The 19625-nt window shown below is 46.7% G+C and overlaps 1 protein-coding gene across 7 annotated transcripts in view; it reads left to right on the forward strand.

The window, feature by feature from the left end:
* Positions 1 to 19625, forward strand: part of Hnf1b (HNF1 homeobox B) — a 51657-nt gene that overhangs the window by 4580 nt on the left and 27452 nt on the right. For 4 of the 7 annotated variants that reach the window (XM_046423178.2, XM_046423179.2, XM_058572319.1 and 1 more), the window contains exons 2-4: positions 661 to 860; positions 5881 to 6145; positions 7552 to 7787. In XM_046423178.2, the coding sequence (XP_046279134.1) occupies positions 661 to 860; positions 5881 to 6145; positions 7552 to 7787 (701 nt within the window). The remainder of the gene's footprint in view (positions 1 to 660; positions 861 to 5880; positions 6146 to 7551; positions 7788 to 19625) is intronic. The other 3 variants (XM_046423180.2, XM_046423181.2, XM_046423184.2) reach the window with 1 other exon arrangement.

The following is a 19625-nucleotide window of genomic DNA, read 5'->3' on the forward strand; positions in this document are numbered from 1 at the left end:
TATTTGGGAAGTGCAGCTGTGGATATTTTTTTTTTTTAAACTTTGCTTGCCTTGCAAGTGGTGTGATTCTTCAATCATGGTATTTTGTGAAATTTTTTCCAAAACTCTGAAAGTTATTTGATATTTGGCTAAGAAGTCCTCCTTGCTTCTCAGGAGCTGGACCCTTACAATCCACGCCTATTTCATAAGAGACCAAGACCGACTTCTAGAAGGAGGTTTAGACAGAAATTAAGTGAATTTAGAAACTGACAGGATCTCCTATCATTGTAGGATCAGCCCGCCCCACCTCAAGCTTCCTAGTGGGCCTCTCACTTTTTAAGTCTCTTGAATTACAGCAAAATGAGAGAAAGCACAATAAAACATGAGTTTGCTTTCTGCTTAATGAGAGAGAGTGCTGGTGGTCCTTGCTCTTTCCTGAAAATGAGCAGTCATCTGTTCTCTGCTAACATCAGAAGGAAAAGAGTGTACCGTTCAGGGGCCTGTAGTTCCTCTTCTGATTAGATTTGATTTAACCTCACACCTCTCTCAAGGTTGTAGCTTGAACAGGTGGAGAAGGCCATGAAGACAGGTTTTGTATAGAGTGTAGGTAGAGCCCTAGCAAGAGCATATTTCTCCCCAGACATCTCCCACAGCACCCTAACCATCTGCTTGTCTGTCTAGTGAGGACCCTTGGAGGGCTGCCAAAATGATCAAAGGCTACATGCAGCAACACAACATCCCCCAGAGGGAAGTGGTTGACATCACCGGTCTGAACCAATCACACCTCTCTCAGCACCTCAACAAAGGCACCCCTATGAAGACCCAGAAGCGAGCTGCCCTGTATACCTGGTACGTCAGGAAGCAACGGGAGATCCTCCGACGTAAGTGTTCTTTGCCTGCCTCTGCCTCAATCTGGAGTGATCTGTGTCCTCACTCTGACTTCTGTGGGCTGCCTCGGTTTCCCCTTCGTCATGAGATCCATCGTGAGCACTTGGCAAATATAAGGAAGATGGCAGGTGCATTTGACCTTCATAGTTGATAACACAGTGGGTTCACTTGTATCATTTTCATCTCTCCCAGCCCCTTACCATCCAGCTAGTTGCTCTGACAGGTCCTTCACCGTGTGCCTTGTACCTTGAATAATTTGGTCCTTCTTTCCAATTTCCTTTTCTTTGACACCAAATGATAAAAGAGTGGAATATCTTCCACCAAGTACACCCAGCATCCCCCATTGATATATGGCCCCAGGCCAGAGTTTCCAGAGAAGATATTTCATAGCTGTCAATAACTTCCAATCATTCATAATAACTATTCTTTTCCTCCCTACTGGAAAAGGTATTTAAAAGTAAAGGTGTTTGTGTAGATAAATATATGCAGAACCTGACCCTGTTCTTTGGGAGGGGGAGTAGTAGGATTGAATCCTGAAGCAATTTAAAGTACTTATGCACATTTACAAACATCAGTAGTTTGGGGACCTCAGCTGGTGACTGTCTAATGAAGATTATACTTATGACTGAGGAAGGGCACAATAAAAGTTTCTATGCTTGGAACTTTGACCCATCCATTCATGTTATTCCCACCCTTATCCCCAGATTTTCTTTCTGTCTCAAGATTTCTTTTATGGAATGATACTGGAAGGAAGGTCTTTGGTTTAAATTCTAGGGAAGCTTGCACTGCGTTGGAATGATGGGGGTACAAATAGCACATTGTCTTTTAATTTTAGGACAGTAACCTTGACATCATACTTTCATAGAGCTTGACCTGGACTACTCCTAGGAAAATTTTTTGACACTTGTCTCTCGCAGCACACCATTCTCTGGGCCATGGCTGTATCTCCTTGTCAAGATGTTTATTTCCACCGCTTTCTGGGTAGGGCATTCTCCCTCGCCCCCTTGCTGGATAGTCACTTTGAAAAATCACTAGTTTTTTTATGCTACACACTGCTCTGAAGTAATGGTGACCGTCTTTGTGATCTCAGTGTCTGCTGGAAAGCCCTTCACTGTGGAAGGAAAGGTTCTAGGTATTTATCTCATGTGCATGGTGATTTGCTCTCTTGTTGGAAGCATTACATGAAGTGATGGGAAGAAGCCAATTGAGAACCATTTGTGGCTTGGCAGGGGAGGCCTTTTAAACTATGGGTTGACCCCCATCCACGATGACTAGCTCTGGAAGAATTTGTGTTCCTGACATGAAGCAACTCAATAGTTCTTACAAAGTCCAAGAAAAATCTCAGGAGCCACAGTCTCCAGAGGCCCGAGAACTGTTGGGGGCCCACTCTGCACCATCTCTGGTTTTCTGCCTCTCTGTGTTCACTGGGAGTTTCCTTCAGAAAGGACAAGGGGGCAGGAAAGGGTGGCTGGGCCTTCTAAAATGGCAGAGGTTCCAGATTCTTAAGATGCTCGAGAAGGAATGATTTACAAAAGCTGATGGTAGTGTTTGCAAGGGACTTTTTGTTTGTCATTGTTATTGTTTTTAAGTCACAGGAGACATAAAGCTTAAGAAACATTTCTTTCCTCTGTTAATATCATACACACACCTAATATGTGCCCAACACTATGCCAGGCTGTGGACACACAGGTCCTTTTCTGCAGGGACTTACAATCCACTGAGGGAGTTGAGGTGTTTGGGTAAATAATGACAGCTGCTCTCTAAGAGCTGTTATAAAGGTGTACACAAGGGGCAGCAGGGAAATTACTAAATCACCTGGAGACATCATGGAGGGCTTCCTAGTGGAGGTGACATTTGAATCAAATCTTGAAGGATGAAGGCAAGACACATAGCATGGGATCAGAATTAGGAAGGGAGATGAATAAAAGAAGAACACAAGTGAACGGAGTGAGTGGAAAGAGAAAGAGAGAGGGAAAATTTTTTTTAAAAAGATGGTACACGAGAACAGATTTTCATAAAAAAATCAAAACTAATAAATGGTAATATTCATGGGCCTGTCTGCACACAGAGTCTCCTTGTCTAAACTACCCCCCAAGCCTATAAAGAGATTGCTTAAACCAACCTCTCTAAGTTAATTTTATGGGCAAAGAACATTTTCTACCTCCCTCCCCCTCCCAATGAATCCAAAAGGAAATAGGGGATTGGAGGTGGCTGGAAGGCAATCTAGTGGGAATCTAGTTCCTCAAGCCCCTGAGGTCAGTAGATCTTGCACATGCAGGCAAATCCCCCTAGCTGATCCAGGCATGCTCTGGGCCAAACACCATTCAGGCTGCAGCCTCCTGAGGGCAGGTGACTGAGGCAGCCCCCACACTAGTGGAGGCTGTGTCTCTCCGACCACAGACAAAGCTTCCGAAGTCAGTTTTATCACCTGCACAGAAGTCAGACTTGAGGAGTTTGGGGGTGTATTATTTAGGTTTTCTTTTTAGCCATATGTGATTTATAAACTGGTGGTTAGAAGCCCTAGAGTTTCCAGGCTGAGTTTGCATCTTGGTCCCTGCCCCTCGCCCATGTGATTTGGGACAAGTTGTTTACCCACTCTGAACCTCAGTTTCTTCATCTATAAAATGGAAAGAGTAAGAATTCTCACATAGAGAGTGCTGTGACAATGGGTGGGATGAAGGGATACAGTGAGAAGATGTTGTACAAAACCTCACCATAGAAATAGCTCACTACATGTCAACCATGACAACATCTGTTCGCTTCAAATGAAAAATCTTACATTGATCCCAGGTCCTTGGGATTATCTACATGGGCTTTGGCTATGTCTCAAGAGTGACTCAACAGGTGCTTTGCCAGACCACAGAAAGGAGAGAAAATATGGAGCAGACACCCTGGTCTTGTGCAGGCAACTTCTCTTTCCCCTTTTTGATCATCCCTTAGGCAATTGCACACAGAGAGCGCCGTGAAGACCAAATAACACAAGCAGCGTGAAAGCACTTTGGAAAGTATGACCACCATAGGAATTTGGGTCATCATCGTTGTCCTGACCAGGGGTTAATGTTCTTAAAGACTGTTTAGTGCCCCTTTGGCTTTCAGCCCAGTCCCATTCCATAAGTGGGGAGGCCGAGTGACCAGGAAGTTAAGCAACTCATCTGGTATACCACATTATCACAAGGAGTCAGTGACTTCTTCCTTCTAAATTTACCAGAGACTATTTTAGATCTCTAAGGGCATTGTTGGGCACCAGAGAAAACCGTCCTAAGATGGCCTGAGAATCATCCAAAAGTGGGTGAGCCCCAAATCAAAGGCACCAGTGATAGTTCAGTCCGTCTGCCAGGGGGAGAGTTCATGATCTGGCTACTGCTTAAGCCAAGGCCGACCCACCTGCAGCTGGGATACTGGGTCCAGGTTGGTTAGAAGTCCACTGTTTCCCTGGGATGGAAATGGATTCTTAGGCAATGAGTTCACAACTGCTGGAGGAAAGTGGACTGAAGGACCACACTGGGAAGGGGGTCCTCCCAGTAGAGGGGGTTCAGCTATGAAGTAGTGATCTTTGAACCTTAAGGATTTGGGGTCCAGTTGTCCAGAGGAACAGGAAAGAGAACATTTTAAAATGATGGCACAGCCAGGTGTGGTATCACAAGCCTGTAATCCCAGCGACTCAGGAGAGTGAGACAGAAGGACCACAAGTTCAAGGCTGGTCAGCACAACCTAGTGAGATCCTGTCTCAAAATTTAAAAAGGGCTGAGGGTGTAGTTCAGTGGCAGAAGGCCTCTAGGTTCATTCTCCAGTACTGAAAAAAGAAATGATGGTACATTGAGTCATTACCATAGGGCTCTGGAGGTTGTGGCCACCAATGCTCTGAGACCTGCAGGAGTTACTCGGAATTGAGAAAGAAAAACATCAAGGTCCAGAACATGGGGATCAGGAGCTAAAAAATGAATTTATTATATGTCCTTGCTCAACAGAGTGCTTGGCCTCTATGTCTATTCATCTGTAAAAAGGAATCAATTACCCCTGATGAACTCTGCTTCATGCAGAAGCGAGGAAGAGGACATCATAAACCTCTTTAATAAAGTAGATATCGAATCTTATTTAAGCTGTCATAAAGTGAATATAAAATTTCATAATCTGGACCAAATTGCCATCTTTTTCATTCACTCAACAAAAATATGTATGCCTGGACCCTGGAAGCAGACAGGGAACACCGTTCCATCTGTGTATATCTTTCTCCAACTCGTTGAACCTCATTCCTAGAAAGGTCCTATATTTCAGTCTCTGCACTTGCCATCTTTTAGATTTATTAGCAAATCTGTAAGACTTTTCCATCTTGGTTTGTCTTAAATTGACCCCTGGCACCCACATGTACACGTACATGCACACACATACCTTTGCTTTTGAAATTACACTTGAAATCTAAAGTGCATCTTCTCTTCTTAATACAAAGCTCCAGGAATGTTTATTTCAAAGCATCATTTAAAAGGTTTTGGGCTTGGTATTTTTCCAAGAACTTATAGAATGCAAATGCCTAGGATATGTGAGGAGACAGGAAAGGTGGGGAGAGCTATCTGTAGTCTCTGAATGTGTTATGTCAGTGTAAATTGCACCTTTGAGCAGTTTCCCCCTGGGCCTGAGACTGGGCTGGGTTCAACCCCTTGCCATCCATATACAAGAGTTCAGGATGCAGAGTGTTGCTTCCTGTCGGAGGGCCAGGGAACCAGAGGAAAAAAATTAATCTCAAAACAATGGCTGGCTACGTTTGAGCTCCTTCAGGGAAAAAAGGAACCGAGTGGTTTTGCTGGAGCAACTGAGGTGGGTAGTGAGCGGCCTGGCTCGAGGCCTCCCCTCAGGAGCCCCACGTGGAGTCACAGCAGCTTGCAAAGCAGAAGGGAGAGGAATTATGGGGTCTTTGTCCATCCGTCCGTCTGTCTGTCCGTCTGTCTGTCCGTCCGTCTGTCTGTCTGCTGGGTGAAGGCTACCGGCCCTATCAAATCTACTCCTTTCTCTTTTCAGAGTTCAACCAGACAGTCCAGAGCTCTGGAAATATGACAGACAAAAGCAGTCAGGATCAGCTGCTGTTTCTCTTTCCAGAGTTCAGTCAACAGAGCCAGGGGCCTGGGCAGTCCGACGACGCCTGCTCTGAGCCCACCAACAAGAAGATGCGACGCAACCGGTTCAAATGGGGGCCCGCGTCCCAGCAAATCTTGTACCAGGCCTACGACCGGCAAAAGAACCCCAGCAAGGAAGAGAGGGAGGCCTTAGTGGAGGAGTGCAACAGGTAACCCCACCAGAAGCCCACCTGTGGACCCAAGATCCATCCCCCTCAGTCCTGGGATGTTGAGACCCTGATGGTCCAGAGAAGTGTGGCTAAGCGGGATTTCCCAGAACCCCCATTTCAATGTATTGAGAAATAAGTTTGAGAAACATCATCTGGATACTTAGAGAGTCACAACATATGTTAATATATGAATAGCTCTGAGAAGTCCTCCAGCCAAGAAACCCACGTGGCATCTTCTATGACATACTTTCCAACACTCCCATCAATTCTTATTCTAGAAGATACGCTGGAGAATTCTGGTATAAAATATGATGCCAGTGAAGTGAAAAAAAATGTTTCTTTGACCTTTTTACAGGCCAGGGCAAAACTATTTCTGAGCCACAGATTCCGTCTCTGGCCTCTACCAGTTGTTGTATACCCATTGGTCCAAAAGGAAACTTGGCCGGAGCCTAAGAATTAGTCGGACGTGTTCTTTCCACTCTGCCTACATTGACTCTAATAGAGTTCTTTTTTTGTGTGTCTTAATAACTATGTGTATTTTTAAGAAAGAACTTATAGAAATCCTTGGAATATCTTTTTGTTTCATCCCTGCCCTAGTCGCCCTGGCTCCAGTACTGACTTTCTAAAACAGCTTCTCTTGACTCTGGCCAGGGCCTGTGGGCCCTTTCTTTGTCCCTGGGCTGGGTTGGCTTTGGCAATGGTAGGATGAGGCCAGGAAGCCCAGGCTGGAAGCAGGGAGGCAGAGAAATGGACCTGTGCATGCCACCGGTTCCTCGGGTGTGCTGCTGAGAATTCCCCTGGCATCTAGTGGTATATAAAAATATTACTCACACCTGGGTTTGGGGTTTAATCATCACTAATAAAACTAGAGACTGGCCATCTCCAGCTGCTCTCCTTTATATCCCGCCCAATCTTCCCTCTGCAGGAAGTTCTTGGGTATGAATAAGGAATCTGACTTTCCTGACACCCTTTTGGGGTGTCCAAACCCTAAAAGCCCAGAAGTTCTCTCATAGTTCTATGAAGAGACTTAGTCAGAGCCACCAAGGGACTTTGCGTTTTGTGTCATGGGAAGAATGGCAGAACAAGGAGGTGTCAGGAAACCTTACATGGCCCCCCTCCCTGAACTAGCTCCCTTCTCATTAAGAGCCACACCAAAGACCCAAGCCCCTGTTTTCCGGGGCAGCACAGCCTACTCTGTGTGTGCTAAGGCCTCCCCCTGGTCATCCTATCAGATAACTACATGGATCTACCTTTTTTCAGGACAGGGTTTTCCCAGCTCCCCACTCAGCCATCCACCTCTGCACACTCCTAACCAAGACTCCTACAGTTGTATGTCTGGCAAACACTAGGAACCCTCCTTCCTCCCACCCCCTCCATTCTCACCATCCCCACTCTGTCCATTCCAGGGCAGAATGTTTGCAGCGAGGCGTCTCCCCGTCTAAAGCCCATGGCCTGGGCTCCAACTTGGTCACTGAGGTCCGTGTCTACAACTGGTTTGCAAACCGTAGGAAAGAGGAGGCATTCCGGCAAAAGCTGGCCATGGATGCCTATAGCTCCAACCAGACGCACAGCCTGAACCCCCTGCTCACGCACAGCTCCCCCCACCACCAACCCAGCACGTCTCCTCCAAACAAGCTGCCAGGTAAGCAGGGTTTGGGCCTCACTGCACCGGACCTCACCGTCTTCCCCACTGGTCTTATCTTGTTCGAGATTTTTTTCCCAAGAAGTAAATTTTGAGGATGGCCTTTAGACTCCCATTGCCAGAATATTCTTGTGAAAAGGGTGTGTGGCTCTGTTTGGATTTCTTCCAAACCCTTATCAGGCTTTGGGTGTAAGGGATAGTCCTTTGCTCGATTTGCCATTCCCGTTCTTCTCCCTGTGTGGCCGCTGACTCAGCTGGTCAGATTCTGCCCCCCAAAGGCTGCATTGTTGGTATCAGGTCCAAACTGCAGGCAGAGGGTTTGCAGACGTGCATCACCAATCCCTGTGATGGAGGATGGCATCCTAGATACCCTCTGCCATCCCCGGTCATGTCCTACACTGGAACTCTCTCTAGCTCCAGCAGGAGAAGCCCAGTGGCTTTTAGGGAAGGACCTCTTAGTGGCAGCCTCTGCTTATAGGCTTTTAATCTCTGTCATGGTTAGGGCAGAGTCAGTCACTTGAAATCTATTCAGTGATGAGTTGGCCCAAACTGACAGACTTCCTACGGTGTGCCAGGCCCAGGCCTGGATTAAGATGTCCGTGCTGTGGGGTTTGGGTTTGTCAGAGTGGAACCTTACAGCCTATGGTATGGTAAGCACCCCTATACTGTGAGTGCTATCTTGGACACAAGCTAGGGGTTCAGTACTTCTGCACCTTAATTCTTCCAGGAAAGCTGGCTTCCCAGAATTGATGGGCTTATTTGGGTCTGTTTGGTACACATGTTGACCAAGTGTGGTACAGCCTACTTCTCTTGGTGAAGTCTTGTGAAGGGAAGCCAGCAACTGATTGTAACTCAGGTGGTTCTGAAACCTGTTCCTTCTCTTGCTTGCTAGTTGCCTTCTGATGGGAAAGGCTTAAGAACTGAGATCTGACCCAAGTGTTGGGGTGACCATGTCACCAGGACAGGTTCAGAGTCACCACCTAGGCAGTATATGCAGTATGCAAACATTTGTTCTGAGCGTGCCACACCCATAGCGTGGACTCTTCAGTGGTCTCTGAGAACCTGATAGTTCTCAGCGTGAAATAGGAGCCTCATCTGGAGTTTCTCTGGCTCCTGCGTCCACAGAAAGGAAGGGCTCAAGTATACAGAAGAAGAAAGTGGGTTATTCTTGAGAGGCAGGGAAGCCCTCAGGAAAATGCCAGCCTCATGGCAAAGAAACTTAGCTTCTTTAAGGCAGTTTAAAGCAGGGTTCAAAGGGCAGGTAGATGGCGTGTGGCCTGCATGGAGAGGGATGGGAGTACTTGCCCACTATGGTGATCCACAGGGCTGCCTGGGAGCTGCAGGGGGCGTGGCTGGGGCGAGGAGCATTGTTGAGAAGACAATGGCCATTGTGCTGGGACCTGTGATCTCCACACCAAAGTCAGGGAGCCTGCAAGCCAAACAAAGGCCAGCAGCTTTTTGACAAGCTGGGGTTGTGCTGAGGTCACCATAGGGTCGTTAGCTTAGGCTTTCTGTATCCTGAGGAGAGATACGGAGAACTAGGGCTGGAGGGACAGAGAGCAGGTACTGGAAGCAGAATGGGGGGATGGAGGTGCGCAGGAAACACAGCCTGGATACCCCATGGACAGGAATCTGATTCTCTGGGATGTCCCAGAAGTCTGGACCTTTTATATAAATCATGGAATGATAGAAACAAGAGGGACTTAAAAGAGAGAAACCAAGGCCCAGAAAGAGGTAGTGATTTGACAAGCCACCAAGCAATGAGAGCAAACAAGGACTGGATCTTAGGTCTGCGGATCCTCATGCTATACTTTCCCTTTAACACACACGTTACCATGTCCCCACAGCAATGCCAGGAACTCACAGCCCTGCCCTCTCAGAACTTGTTCATAGGGAAGATATCACACCAGCATGGCACCCCCACAACCAGCTGGGGATCAGTATTATCTTTGGTGGCTTCCTGATTCTTTCTAGGGGAACAAAATCCTATTGCTATTTCTTTTCTTTTCTTTTGGATACCAGGGATTGAACTCAGGAGCACTCAACCACTGAGCCACCTCCCCAGCCCTATTTTGTATTTTATTTACAGACAGGGTCTCACTGAGTTGCTCAGCACCTTGCTTTTGCTGAGGCTGGCTTTGAACTCACAGTCCTCCTGCCTCAACCTTCCGAGCCGCTGGGATTATAGGCTTGTGCTACCGTACCTAGCCTCCAGCTATTTCTGGAGCAGCATTTTTGGGACTTTGTTCCTATTTTCAATGGCTGCTTCTCCTCTGCCATAATTCTTACTTAGGGCTTATCACAAAAGTCATTTTCCCCAGTCCAGGGACTGGATTCTCTAGGTATAATTTTGAATCTCAGGTTATGAATGTGGCTAATTCACGTAACTTCTCTGAGTTTCCTCTCTTTAAAATAGAGAAGTAGTACTTCACAGTCCGCATGAGGATTAAATGTTTTCAAGTGTGTGAACACCACCTTCCCCAAAAGACCACACAATTTTCATCATCACTCCTAGAAAGTTAAACAGGCAGTCATAGAAAGAATGACAGGCAGCAGAACTCTTTTTTTTTTTACTTTAATACTCTGAGACATTATTTCTAATAACGAGATGTATGAGATATATCCTGCCCCTGGACTGGAAGCAGAGGCAACTGCCATGCTAGTGCCTATGGTGCAGGATCAGAGCACTGTGTCCCCATATCAGGCTGCCGGGATGGCACATGAGCTGCGATGGGGCTCCTGGGTAATAGACCCAGGGTAGGTGGCCAGCAGGTTGGAGCCCAGCTCTCAGAGAAGGCTTTGGCAGTGCCCACAGCTAGGGCATGATCTCTAACTAAGCCCAAAACATAAACTGAATGCAGAATCCCAAAAGAACTCTATGTTCCTGAGGCAAGACCAACACCCAGAGTCAGTATTAGCAAGCTCTAAGGCTGAGCTGGGTGGGGGAAACAAGTCCCCCAGTCTCATGCCCCTGACTCCCCACCCTGTCTCCTCTGCAAACACTAGCACCTGAGCCGGGAGACAAACCTTTCCCCTAGGGAGGCAGAGCATCCTTTCCCTTACTGAGCCCTTCTTTCCCAGCCACGCTTACTGCCTTGTGGCCCACTTGCCCAAGATGACCACAGTGTGACCCTGGTCCTGGAATGTCCGGCACAATAGGGGTGGCAGGAGGAGCACTTTGCCTCTGTCAGCGGCTGATTGGTTACAAGGTGCCCTACAAACACATTGTCAGCAGAATCAGCTGTTTTCAGCGTTGGCCCTCCTCAGCTTTACAATCACACACCAGCATGCAGCCAGGGGTTGTCATGGCTTTGTCTCCCTTATGCATGCTTAATTGACAATTAAGTTGGGGCTTTGAACCAGCCTGGCTGCCGCTGATGGGCCTTCATCTTTCCAGGGAGTGTCACAGGGGCACCCTTTGTCTACTCTTCTTGGGGGCCTGAAGTTACTGTAGCAGGCTGCAGGCAGCCATTTATCTTGAGCCTGGAAGGCCTTTATCTGCTTCCCCCTCATCCCAGCTCTCGCCAGCAGGAGCTGTCCCTGGTTATAGGCCCCATGACAGCCTATTCTGAGGCCATTGAGCAGGCTCGGAGTGATGGCCTCTACCTCCATTCTGGAGCTGAATCAAGAGAAAGGCCCCCAAAAGGTCAGAGGGCAGGGCGGCGGCAAGAAAAAGGACTGGTTGGAGACTGGTGCTGGTATTGATTGGCTTGAGGAGAAGGAGGAGGAGGAGGAGGAAGTTGGGGTGGGATGGAGGCTGGGCTAGCCTTGGCCCAAACCGCAATATCTGCTGCATGATCTGGGGTGTCCTTGCTCACTGTACATTTCGCTCCAGTCCCCAGATAAGTCACCTGGCCACTGCCTCAAGGAGACAAGGGTGGGACAAATCATCATCCTTCACTCACCCATACATCCTATCCTCACCTTTGGGTAGAGAGGTGAGGGCCCATTCTCCTGGAAAGAAAATGAGGCACAGGGAAAAGACAGAACCTCTCCAGGGTAGCTCTGAGGTATCCTGAGTCTCAGCCTCTTTCCCTAAGAGGAGATGGTGTTTCTGCAGCTGCTTCTCCCTCCCTTTGACCTCTATTTGTCCCATTCCCAGCCCAACCAACTTGACTTCCCTGATTTGAAATCAGAACTTGCAAAACAGTGCCTGCCTCCCCTCGTCCTCCTTCATACCTCCTCTCAAGTGACCTGCAGGAATCTGACCTTGGGTCTTAGACAACCCTGACTCTGGGCCAGGTTGCCTGTGAGGATGCTGTTGTCCTCCCTAACACAGAAATATACAGGACCCAGGGAAACCTCAAAAGCACCGTGGCAAGATGGTAAAGAATTCCATCAGCTAGTGTTGATTGAGTGCTTCCTGGGTACCAGGCCCTGGCTGAGCACCTACATGCATCATCTTATTTAAGCTTCACACAGCCTTGAAGGGCAGAGACTATCTGCACTGGTATCCCTATTTCTCACTCAAGGGAAGTAAGATGATTAGGGTGTAATTCCCCAAGTTCAGAGAGTTAGTAAGTGGTGGAGGCAGGTGTTGAGCTGTTATACACTGTCCATCTTTCTTTGCTTTGAATGACAGGGGCTGTGGGAGAATATGGCCAAAGAGATGGTAGGGATCCCCAGCCTGGCTAGTTTACTATTTCCTCCCCAACTGTTGCCCCTGGGGGATTCTGTGGGAAGAAATTGAAGCCCCCTCTTCCACAGCTCATCCCCACATGTGTGGAGATTTGAACTGCCCTTGCATTCGGGCCTGTCTGGGGCACTAAATGTCTTAACAACTTAATGGGGCCTCTGAGACAGTGCAGGCACTCCAGCTCACCTCTGGGAGCTCCGCCCCCTCCCTGGACAGCAGACAAGGGGAGGGAGTTTATGAGGGTAGTTGTAAAAATATTCATTCAGCAGCAAAGGTTCTCAGAGTAAATGAGACCCATTGTCCCTAAGTTGCAGATTATTTTAGTTTGGAAGAGGGACACATCCTGTCGTGGGTCATGCTGCTGTAGGAGACACTTTCATATTGACTTGGGGTTCCATGGTGGACATGGCTTCAGTGTTTTCCGGCTAAGGGACTTTATCTGATTGCCATTTTATCTCTTGAATTCCAAGGTCATTTTATCTTGCGGGTGCCACCCCATTGGCTCCCACTAGATTGGAGAAGACAATCGGGATATTAATGAGATTAAGAGGCCCAGCTTTCAATGTATTCTGCTGTCAGCCTCCCCTGATAGGGGACTATCTCTGGTCTGCATACAAAGAAGCCAGGCTGCCGGGCTGGTGGAGCTCTGACCTCTGTACAGAAGCCGGCAGATACTGGACTCCTATCACTGAAGGCAACCCCACTGGCCATGTCTAATCCCCCTGAAGGATCCTTAGAGGATTCAAGGACTTCTTACCAACCCCAGTCTGCTCTGAGGAGGAAGGAAACTTCCTGCAAGCACAGAGCTCCAGCCTGCAGCTTATGGCAGAAGTGCTCTTAGGACCTGTTTGTAAAAGGTGTGATGGGAAGTGACAGGAACTTAGAGAGAATTAAGCACTAGAGGTGCAGAGAGAGGCAGAGATCTGTGCAAGCCTTTGAAGCCACCTGCTTAATGGGAAGGCACAAGATCTGGCCTTTTGCCTCCACTCACTTTTCAAAGGGAAGTAAAAACACAAATGAGGAAGGAGAGGGAATATGTGTGTGTGTACATATATGTATATAAATGTGTACATAATGTACACACATGCATGTGTGTGTGTAAATATATAGTTACATATAAAACATATCCCCCAAATAAAATAAAGTCCAGTGAAGCTCTCAATCCTGGTAATTATCCTGGCTGTTCACAAGTACTCTAGAATAGGGATCAGCAAACTTCTTTGGAAAGAGCCATAAAGTAAATATTTTAGACTTTTCAAGCCATGCTATCTCTGTCACAGCCACTCAGCTGACTTTGTGGCACAAAAGCAGCCACAGACTGTATGTAAAAAAATGAGTGTGGCTGTCTTCTAGTACAACTTTGTGGAGCTAAAATTTGAATTGCATGTAGTTTTCATCTGTCATGATACATTCTTCTTTTGATTTTTTTTCATCCATTTAAAAATGGAAAAACCATTCTTAGCTTATGCATCATATAAAAACAGGCTGCTTTGACCAGCAGACTATCAGTTTGCTGACACCCTCCCCGCCCCCCCAACACATGCCCACTCTGGGACAATGGTTCATACACTTTGACAATCTTTAGAACCACTTGGGGAGCTTCTAAAAGTCCCAGTACCCAGGTTGCAACCCAGCCCTGTGAAATCACAGTCTCTGGGAAGTAGGACTAGGCATCAGTAGTTGTTGAAATTTTCCAGGTGAGCCCAGTGTGCAGTCAAGTTTAACCCACAGTGTTACAATGCATTGCTTATCAAATGGGCATGTGTTCAAATGCAGATTTTGATTCTGTAGGTATTGGGTGAGGTCTGAGTTTCTGCATCTTGGTGCTGTTGAAGAGGGTGTTCCAGGGTCCACACTTTTAGTAGTGAGTATCTTGGAGGTACGCAATTAACAACTAAGCTCCCTTTGTCTCCCAGCCTACCATTGCCAAATGATCACCAACTCTGACATTTAATATGCACTGAAGATACTCTGGGGAAAGACTCTTAAAAAATACAGTAGGCATGGCAAATTCGTGAGCTATGGAGGCAGACCTGAAATCCAACCTTACTTTGGCTACTTCTGTGTGACCCTGGACAAGTCTCCAAAATCTCTGTGACTCAGTTTATTGATGTATAAAGTGGGAATACCTACCTGGGCATATGCTGAAAGGATTAATAGGATGAAGCATGTGTATATGTATATGTAAAGTACCCCAGACATAGCAGACCATCATAGATGATAGCTATTATCATTTCTTGCTGAGGCTCATGTTTTGTTTTGTTATTTGGGGTTTTTCCCTTTCCCCATCTCTCTTCAAGATTTCATTCAATCCCGGTTTTTGTTGTTGTTGTTGTTGTTTTGTTTTGTTTTTTTGATGATGCTGAAGATTGAAGCCACAGCCTTGAACATGGCAGGCTAGCACCTCACACAGAGCTGCATCCCTAGTTTTCAATCTGGATTTTTATGGAACTTGAGTATTTCCAACTAGATACTCATCTTGGTGTTTGCAACAGACTGTGCCTAGCTTCTTGTAGCACCTTGGCAATTTCCCACTCCTCCTGAGAGAACTGCTCTGTGATACCATAAGGCATATCCAGGGTCATGAGGCCTTTAGTGCAAATACAAGACAGAGTAAAAGGAAGTTGGAAAGGGTCATGAATTGGCATTGGGGGTGAGGGCTCACAAACATGGAGCAGGAGGTCAGGTTCATAAGATGACCATGAATTTCCTATACCTAATAGGGAATTTTCCTCTGTGAATGGATGGAGGTGTGAGTACCCCACTTATGTGTATTGCTTGTTAGTAATTAGCCCTGGGAACCTGCCAATTAGAGGGGGTGTGGTTCTTTCCTGGTGGAGGCCACCTCTGAAGAGCTTAGTGCTCTTTGTTCTTAGAAGGGAAGTTCCCTCAAACTTCAGGCAAAGGAGCTGTAAGAAGAGGAGGTGAATATAGACCTGCAATGAGCCCAGGAAACCTCAGAAGCTCCTGAGGGCTCATGTTCTGGAAGCCACTTGCTTCACCCTGTAGCATGCTTTGCCTTACCCTCTGCACTGACTCAGCAGCCTCAGCAATAGCACACTTGTGTGACTTCAGCCACCAAGCAGTCAATCAGCAAGGGAGGCCGCCACCTTTCTAACACTTTTGGGAGATCAAGAGCTGAGTCCTCTCAGGAGTCATACTCTGCATGTTGGGGGAACACAATGGACATGGTCTTTAGCATTTAGTGACCTGGGATGTCTGTATGACCTGGGATGAGCTGCTCACAGGTTGCCTCTTTCAAGATCAGACTGAGCGTGTGCATCCAGGAAGCCAGGAGTAGCATTCAAAATAGACTTGGCTTGAATTGTGCTTCTGTCATTATCTGACAGTGTCATCTTGAACAAGTTCTTTAGCATTTTTGAGCCTCAGTTTCTTTGTCTAGGAAATAGGAATCATGACACCTATCTTCTAAGGGCTGTTGTAAGGCTTAAATATGATAAAACACACCTAGAGCCAAGCACAGTGCCTGACAAGGAAGGTTGGATGCCCTTGGTGAGCAGTAAGGCTGACTCAGGAACCTTTGGGGTGTTGAGAGCAGGGAGGGGCTGTGGATAGCACTGGGTTCTTGGCAAGAATGTGGTTTTGCAGTTTCACTCTGGAAGGATTTTCCTTCCCATGTACTTTGTCATTTGAGATATCAGAAACCATGAAAACCAAGTATTGTCAAGATCTGTGATTCTCAAGTCTCTCCCAGACCACATAAAGGTCATCCAGGGAACTCTTAAAAGTTCCACCCACCTACTTTAGGATCAGAATTGGTTGTTTCAGCATAGGAAGTTGCAACAAATGTCTTGAGAGTTGGATGCACAGCCAGGATTACTAGTCTAGAGAGAGCAGGAAAGTTCTGGAAGGAGTTGACAATAACCCTCATAGTGCCTTGCTCAAGTGGGAGAGGAGAGGCAGCTGGAATCAAAAGCCCTGAATGAGGATTCAGGAGACCAGAGCCACTAATGAGCAGGGGTGACCTTGGGCAAATCCTATGACTTCTTGAGGATTCTGGCAAATGAAGGTGTTGCATGAGGACCTTTCTTCTCTGATGGGTTATTTTGGAGATTGTGTGTAGCTTCTAGACTTGGGGCCCGCAGCTCTGATGCATGAAGTGCAGAGGGAGGTTTGCCATTGTGGTACTTTAGAATTGAGCTCAACATCTGCCTCCCTCCTCCTTCTCTCCCTCACTCTCTCATTCTGTCCCCAGTTCAGGAACTGTGTGCTGTTAGAAGCCTTCCACCTTTATTAGGGATCATTAGAGCTTTACAAGCACCAGCATATCGGGTGGGGCCAGTCACAATAAACAGATTTATACTGGGTATAAATGAGACATCTATAACTGCTGGAGGTTAACACTTTCAAGGCCCCCTGAGTGGCAGCCTGCGTGCCCATGCTTTTTGGCCCTGTCTACCACAAGGTCAACATCTGCTGAACTGGGTTGATAGTGAAATCCAAGCAAGTCCTTGTTCAGCAAGGGTGGAAGCCCTCTAAACAACATATCCTTTTTATGTGACATCAGTTTACACACTGGACACCAAGTTAGTGCTTCATTTATCTCTAGGTGTTTTATAGATGGAAATAGAAATGAACAGCCCATCCTCTTTGCTGTCTAGAATCCTACTGCCAGGTGAATTATAGGGTTTGCATCCCTACCTGCCAAAGAAAACCAAAAACAAATAAGCCTTATTCTTACCATGAAGAAGGCCCCTGGAGTTTGTAAACACCTACCTCACTGTGTGCTTTCTGGGTGGGAGAATTGTGGGTTATACTGACATCAAAGCCAAAGCTGGATTTCTTCAGCCAGGCCTGGCACATAGCAGATGCTCCACATATTTGTGGAATGAAGATATCTGTCAGAGAGCTTTCTGTCCAAAAGCATGATGCATAAATGCTCTATTTTGCAAGTTTAATCTCTTCCCTTTTCAAAAGACAGTGTCAACCAGCTTCACCCCTATTAACACTGTTTACCTAAAGTATACAGTTCACAAAATAATATCACCATTAATGCTACCAGGAAGTTTTCAAAGAATATAATATGACTTTCTCCCTAATGTTCCAGAAGCTTAATTTCCTCTAGTCTAGTTTGCTAGTTTAGTCAATCCATTTAGTTTCATTCTACTAGTTAGTTTAATGTTCTCCCAGTTAAGTTCCTTTTATAATCTGTTACCAGTAGCCCCAGGGCAAGAAGAGACTGAGAACTACTCTTTCTGAGTTTCCACTGAGTGGAAACCATCTGGAGAGACAGAAGCCAAAGTGCCTGGCTCTGGGCAGACATCAGTTCTCTGAGGGTGCTCCCTGAGCACTTGACTGGTGTTTCTGTTCTCCCAGCTGAAGGGAAACTAGTCATTATCCACCTTCCAAGGTCTTTGTACCCAACACCTGGTACTCCTTGGGGCCAGCATCCACAAGCCTGCTGGGTGATCAGTGGCTATCTGTCATGATGATGATGCTGATGATGCTGCTGATGGTGATGGTGATGAAGAGGCTGGGGTCTGGCCAGGCAAACCCACATAATGAGGCAGCTCTGACACTTGCCAGGCCTCAAAGGACCTTCTCTCTGGGTATCACCTCCCAGTAGGATATTGCTTCTGAATGGGTTGCAGTGGAAAATCTCTCTTTTCTAAGGCAATTTTATTAGCCCTTCAGTCACAATACAGATGTCTGTTTATAGGACCTTACTTTGTATGGACACCCAGTGGCTCAGTCTGCTGATAGCTTTATAGCCTTTCTCCCATTGCCCACTCCCACTAGGAGCATCACCATTCTCCTCAACAGCCAAGCCTAGGAGCCTTTGTTGCAGCCATATTATCCCTGCCTGCAAAGGCAGCCTCAGAAAGACCAGACCCCAGGAGCCAGACTGCAGCAGGTCACTGTCTGTCCCCACAGTCTTTACACCTAACAACACCCATGGTTAAGCCTTCTTAATTTTGCCCCAGGTTTTGTTTTGGTTTTTTTTTTTTTTTTTTTTTTTTTTTTGCAGAAAAAGGCATTTAAGTTACTCAGGTTGCCATAATAAATCCCCATTAGATGACTTGACTCCTTACTTCTGAAATCAACCTAATGGACCCCCAAAATGGGTTCTAACACAACACATCACACTCACCCTTGATGGACCTCTCTGGTGCCTTCAGACATGAAATCACTCAAAACTGACAGTACTATTTCTCCAATTTTGATTGTATTTTAATCTCTCCTTTCTTTCTCCCATTCTTCCTCCTCAAAAAAATATTTGCCTCTCCTTACCACAGAAAAACCAGGAGTTTGAGAGGACAGATGTATACCACTGTAGCTTCTCCACCACTCAACTCCTCCAAGCCAAGTTGAGGGAGGTGGGAGCCCTCCATCAGATTTGAAGCATAGGTCATTCATTCCTAATTTGTTCATTCAACACATATTTGAGTGCCTGGCACAGGCTGGCCAAGGTGCTAAGGAGAAAACAGACAAGGTCCTGCCCTCATGGGGCCTACATTCCCCTGAAGGGTGCAGCCAAGGAACAAATCTATAAAATCAGTTCAAACTATTAGTGGGTCATGATGGGTGGCTCCACTTATCTAAAACTGATGTGGGGCTTATGGGGAAGGGGGGAAAGTGTCAAGTTCAAAATAACAGACTTGCTGAGTGTCCCCTGAGAAAAGGCAGTGGAAATGACCTTGTCCTCTCTGAGCCTCAGCTATTCACTCTGCCAAGTGGGCATCTGTGACACATTGAGAAGCAGACAGTGGGAAATACTCACAAGGATGAAGACTGCTCAAATTCTCAAGGGCCTGGAGCAGCCATCTCCAGGCTGAAGTAATCATTGCAAGCTGCCTGATGTTTGCCTGCCAAATGCTGCAAGGACGAGGCGGGGCACCTCAGGTAGACCCAGTGGGAAGACACTCGAGGTTTCTGTTGTTCTTCTGCCTCCTCCCTGTGTGATGTTTTCAGGTGCACGGGGCACTTCTAGCTCCTGATCTCAGCCAAGATGTTTTTAGTGGAAGATTTTTTTTTTCTTGGTTACATTTGCTTTGATTTTTTTATAAGAAAACCAGTTTGTGGGCTTCCCTGAAGTGTCACTCAACTTTTTACTCCTTGAGTCAAGAATGTTTACCGTCCCCACGGGTCTGTCTGTGTTTCTTCTCTTATGAATTGGGCTCCTACCTAAGCCACCTTAGGATCTGGAATGGAAACTAGCCCAGTGTTTAAATTGCTTTCAT

Source organism: Marmota monax, unplaced genomic scaffold (assembly GCF_021218885.2).
Source record: "Marmota monax isolate L192 unplaced genomic scaffold, Marmota_monax_Labrador192_F-V1.1 WCK01_AAM20220418_F8-fsc00171, whole genome shotgun sequence".
In the NCBI taxonomy this organism is placed as follows: domain Eukaryota; kingdom Metazoa; phylum Chordata; class Mammalia; order Rodentia; family Sciuridae; genus Marmota; species Marmota monax.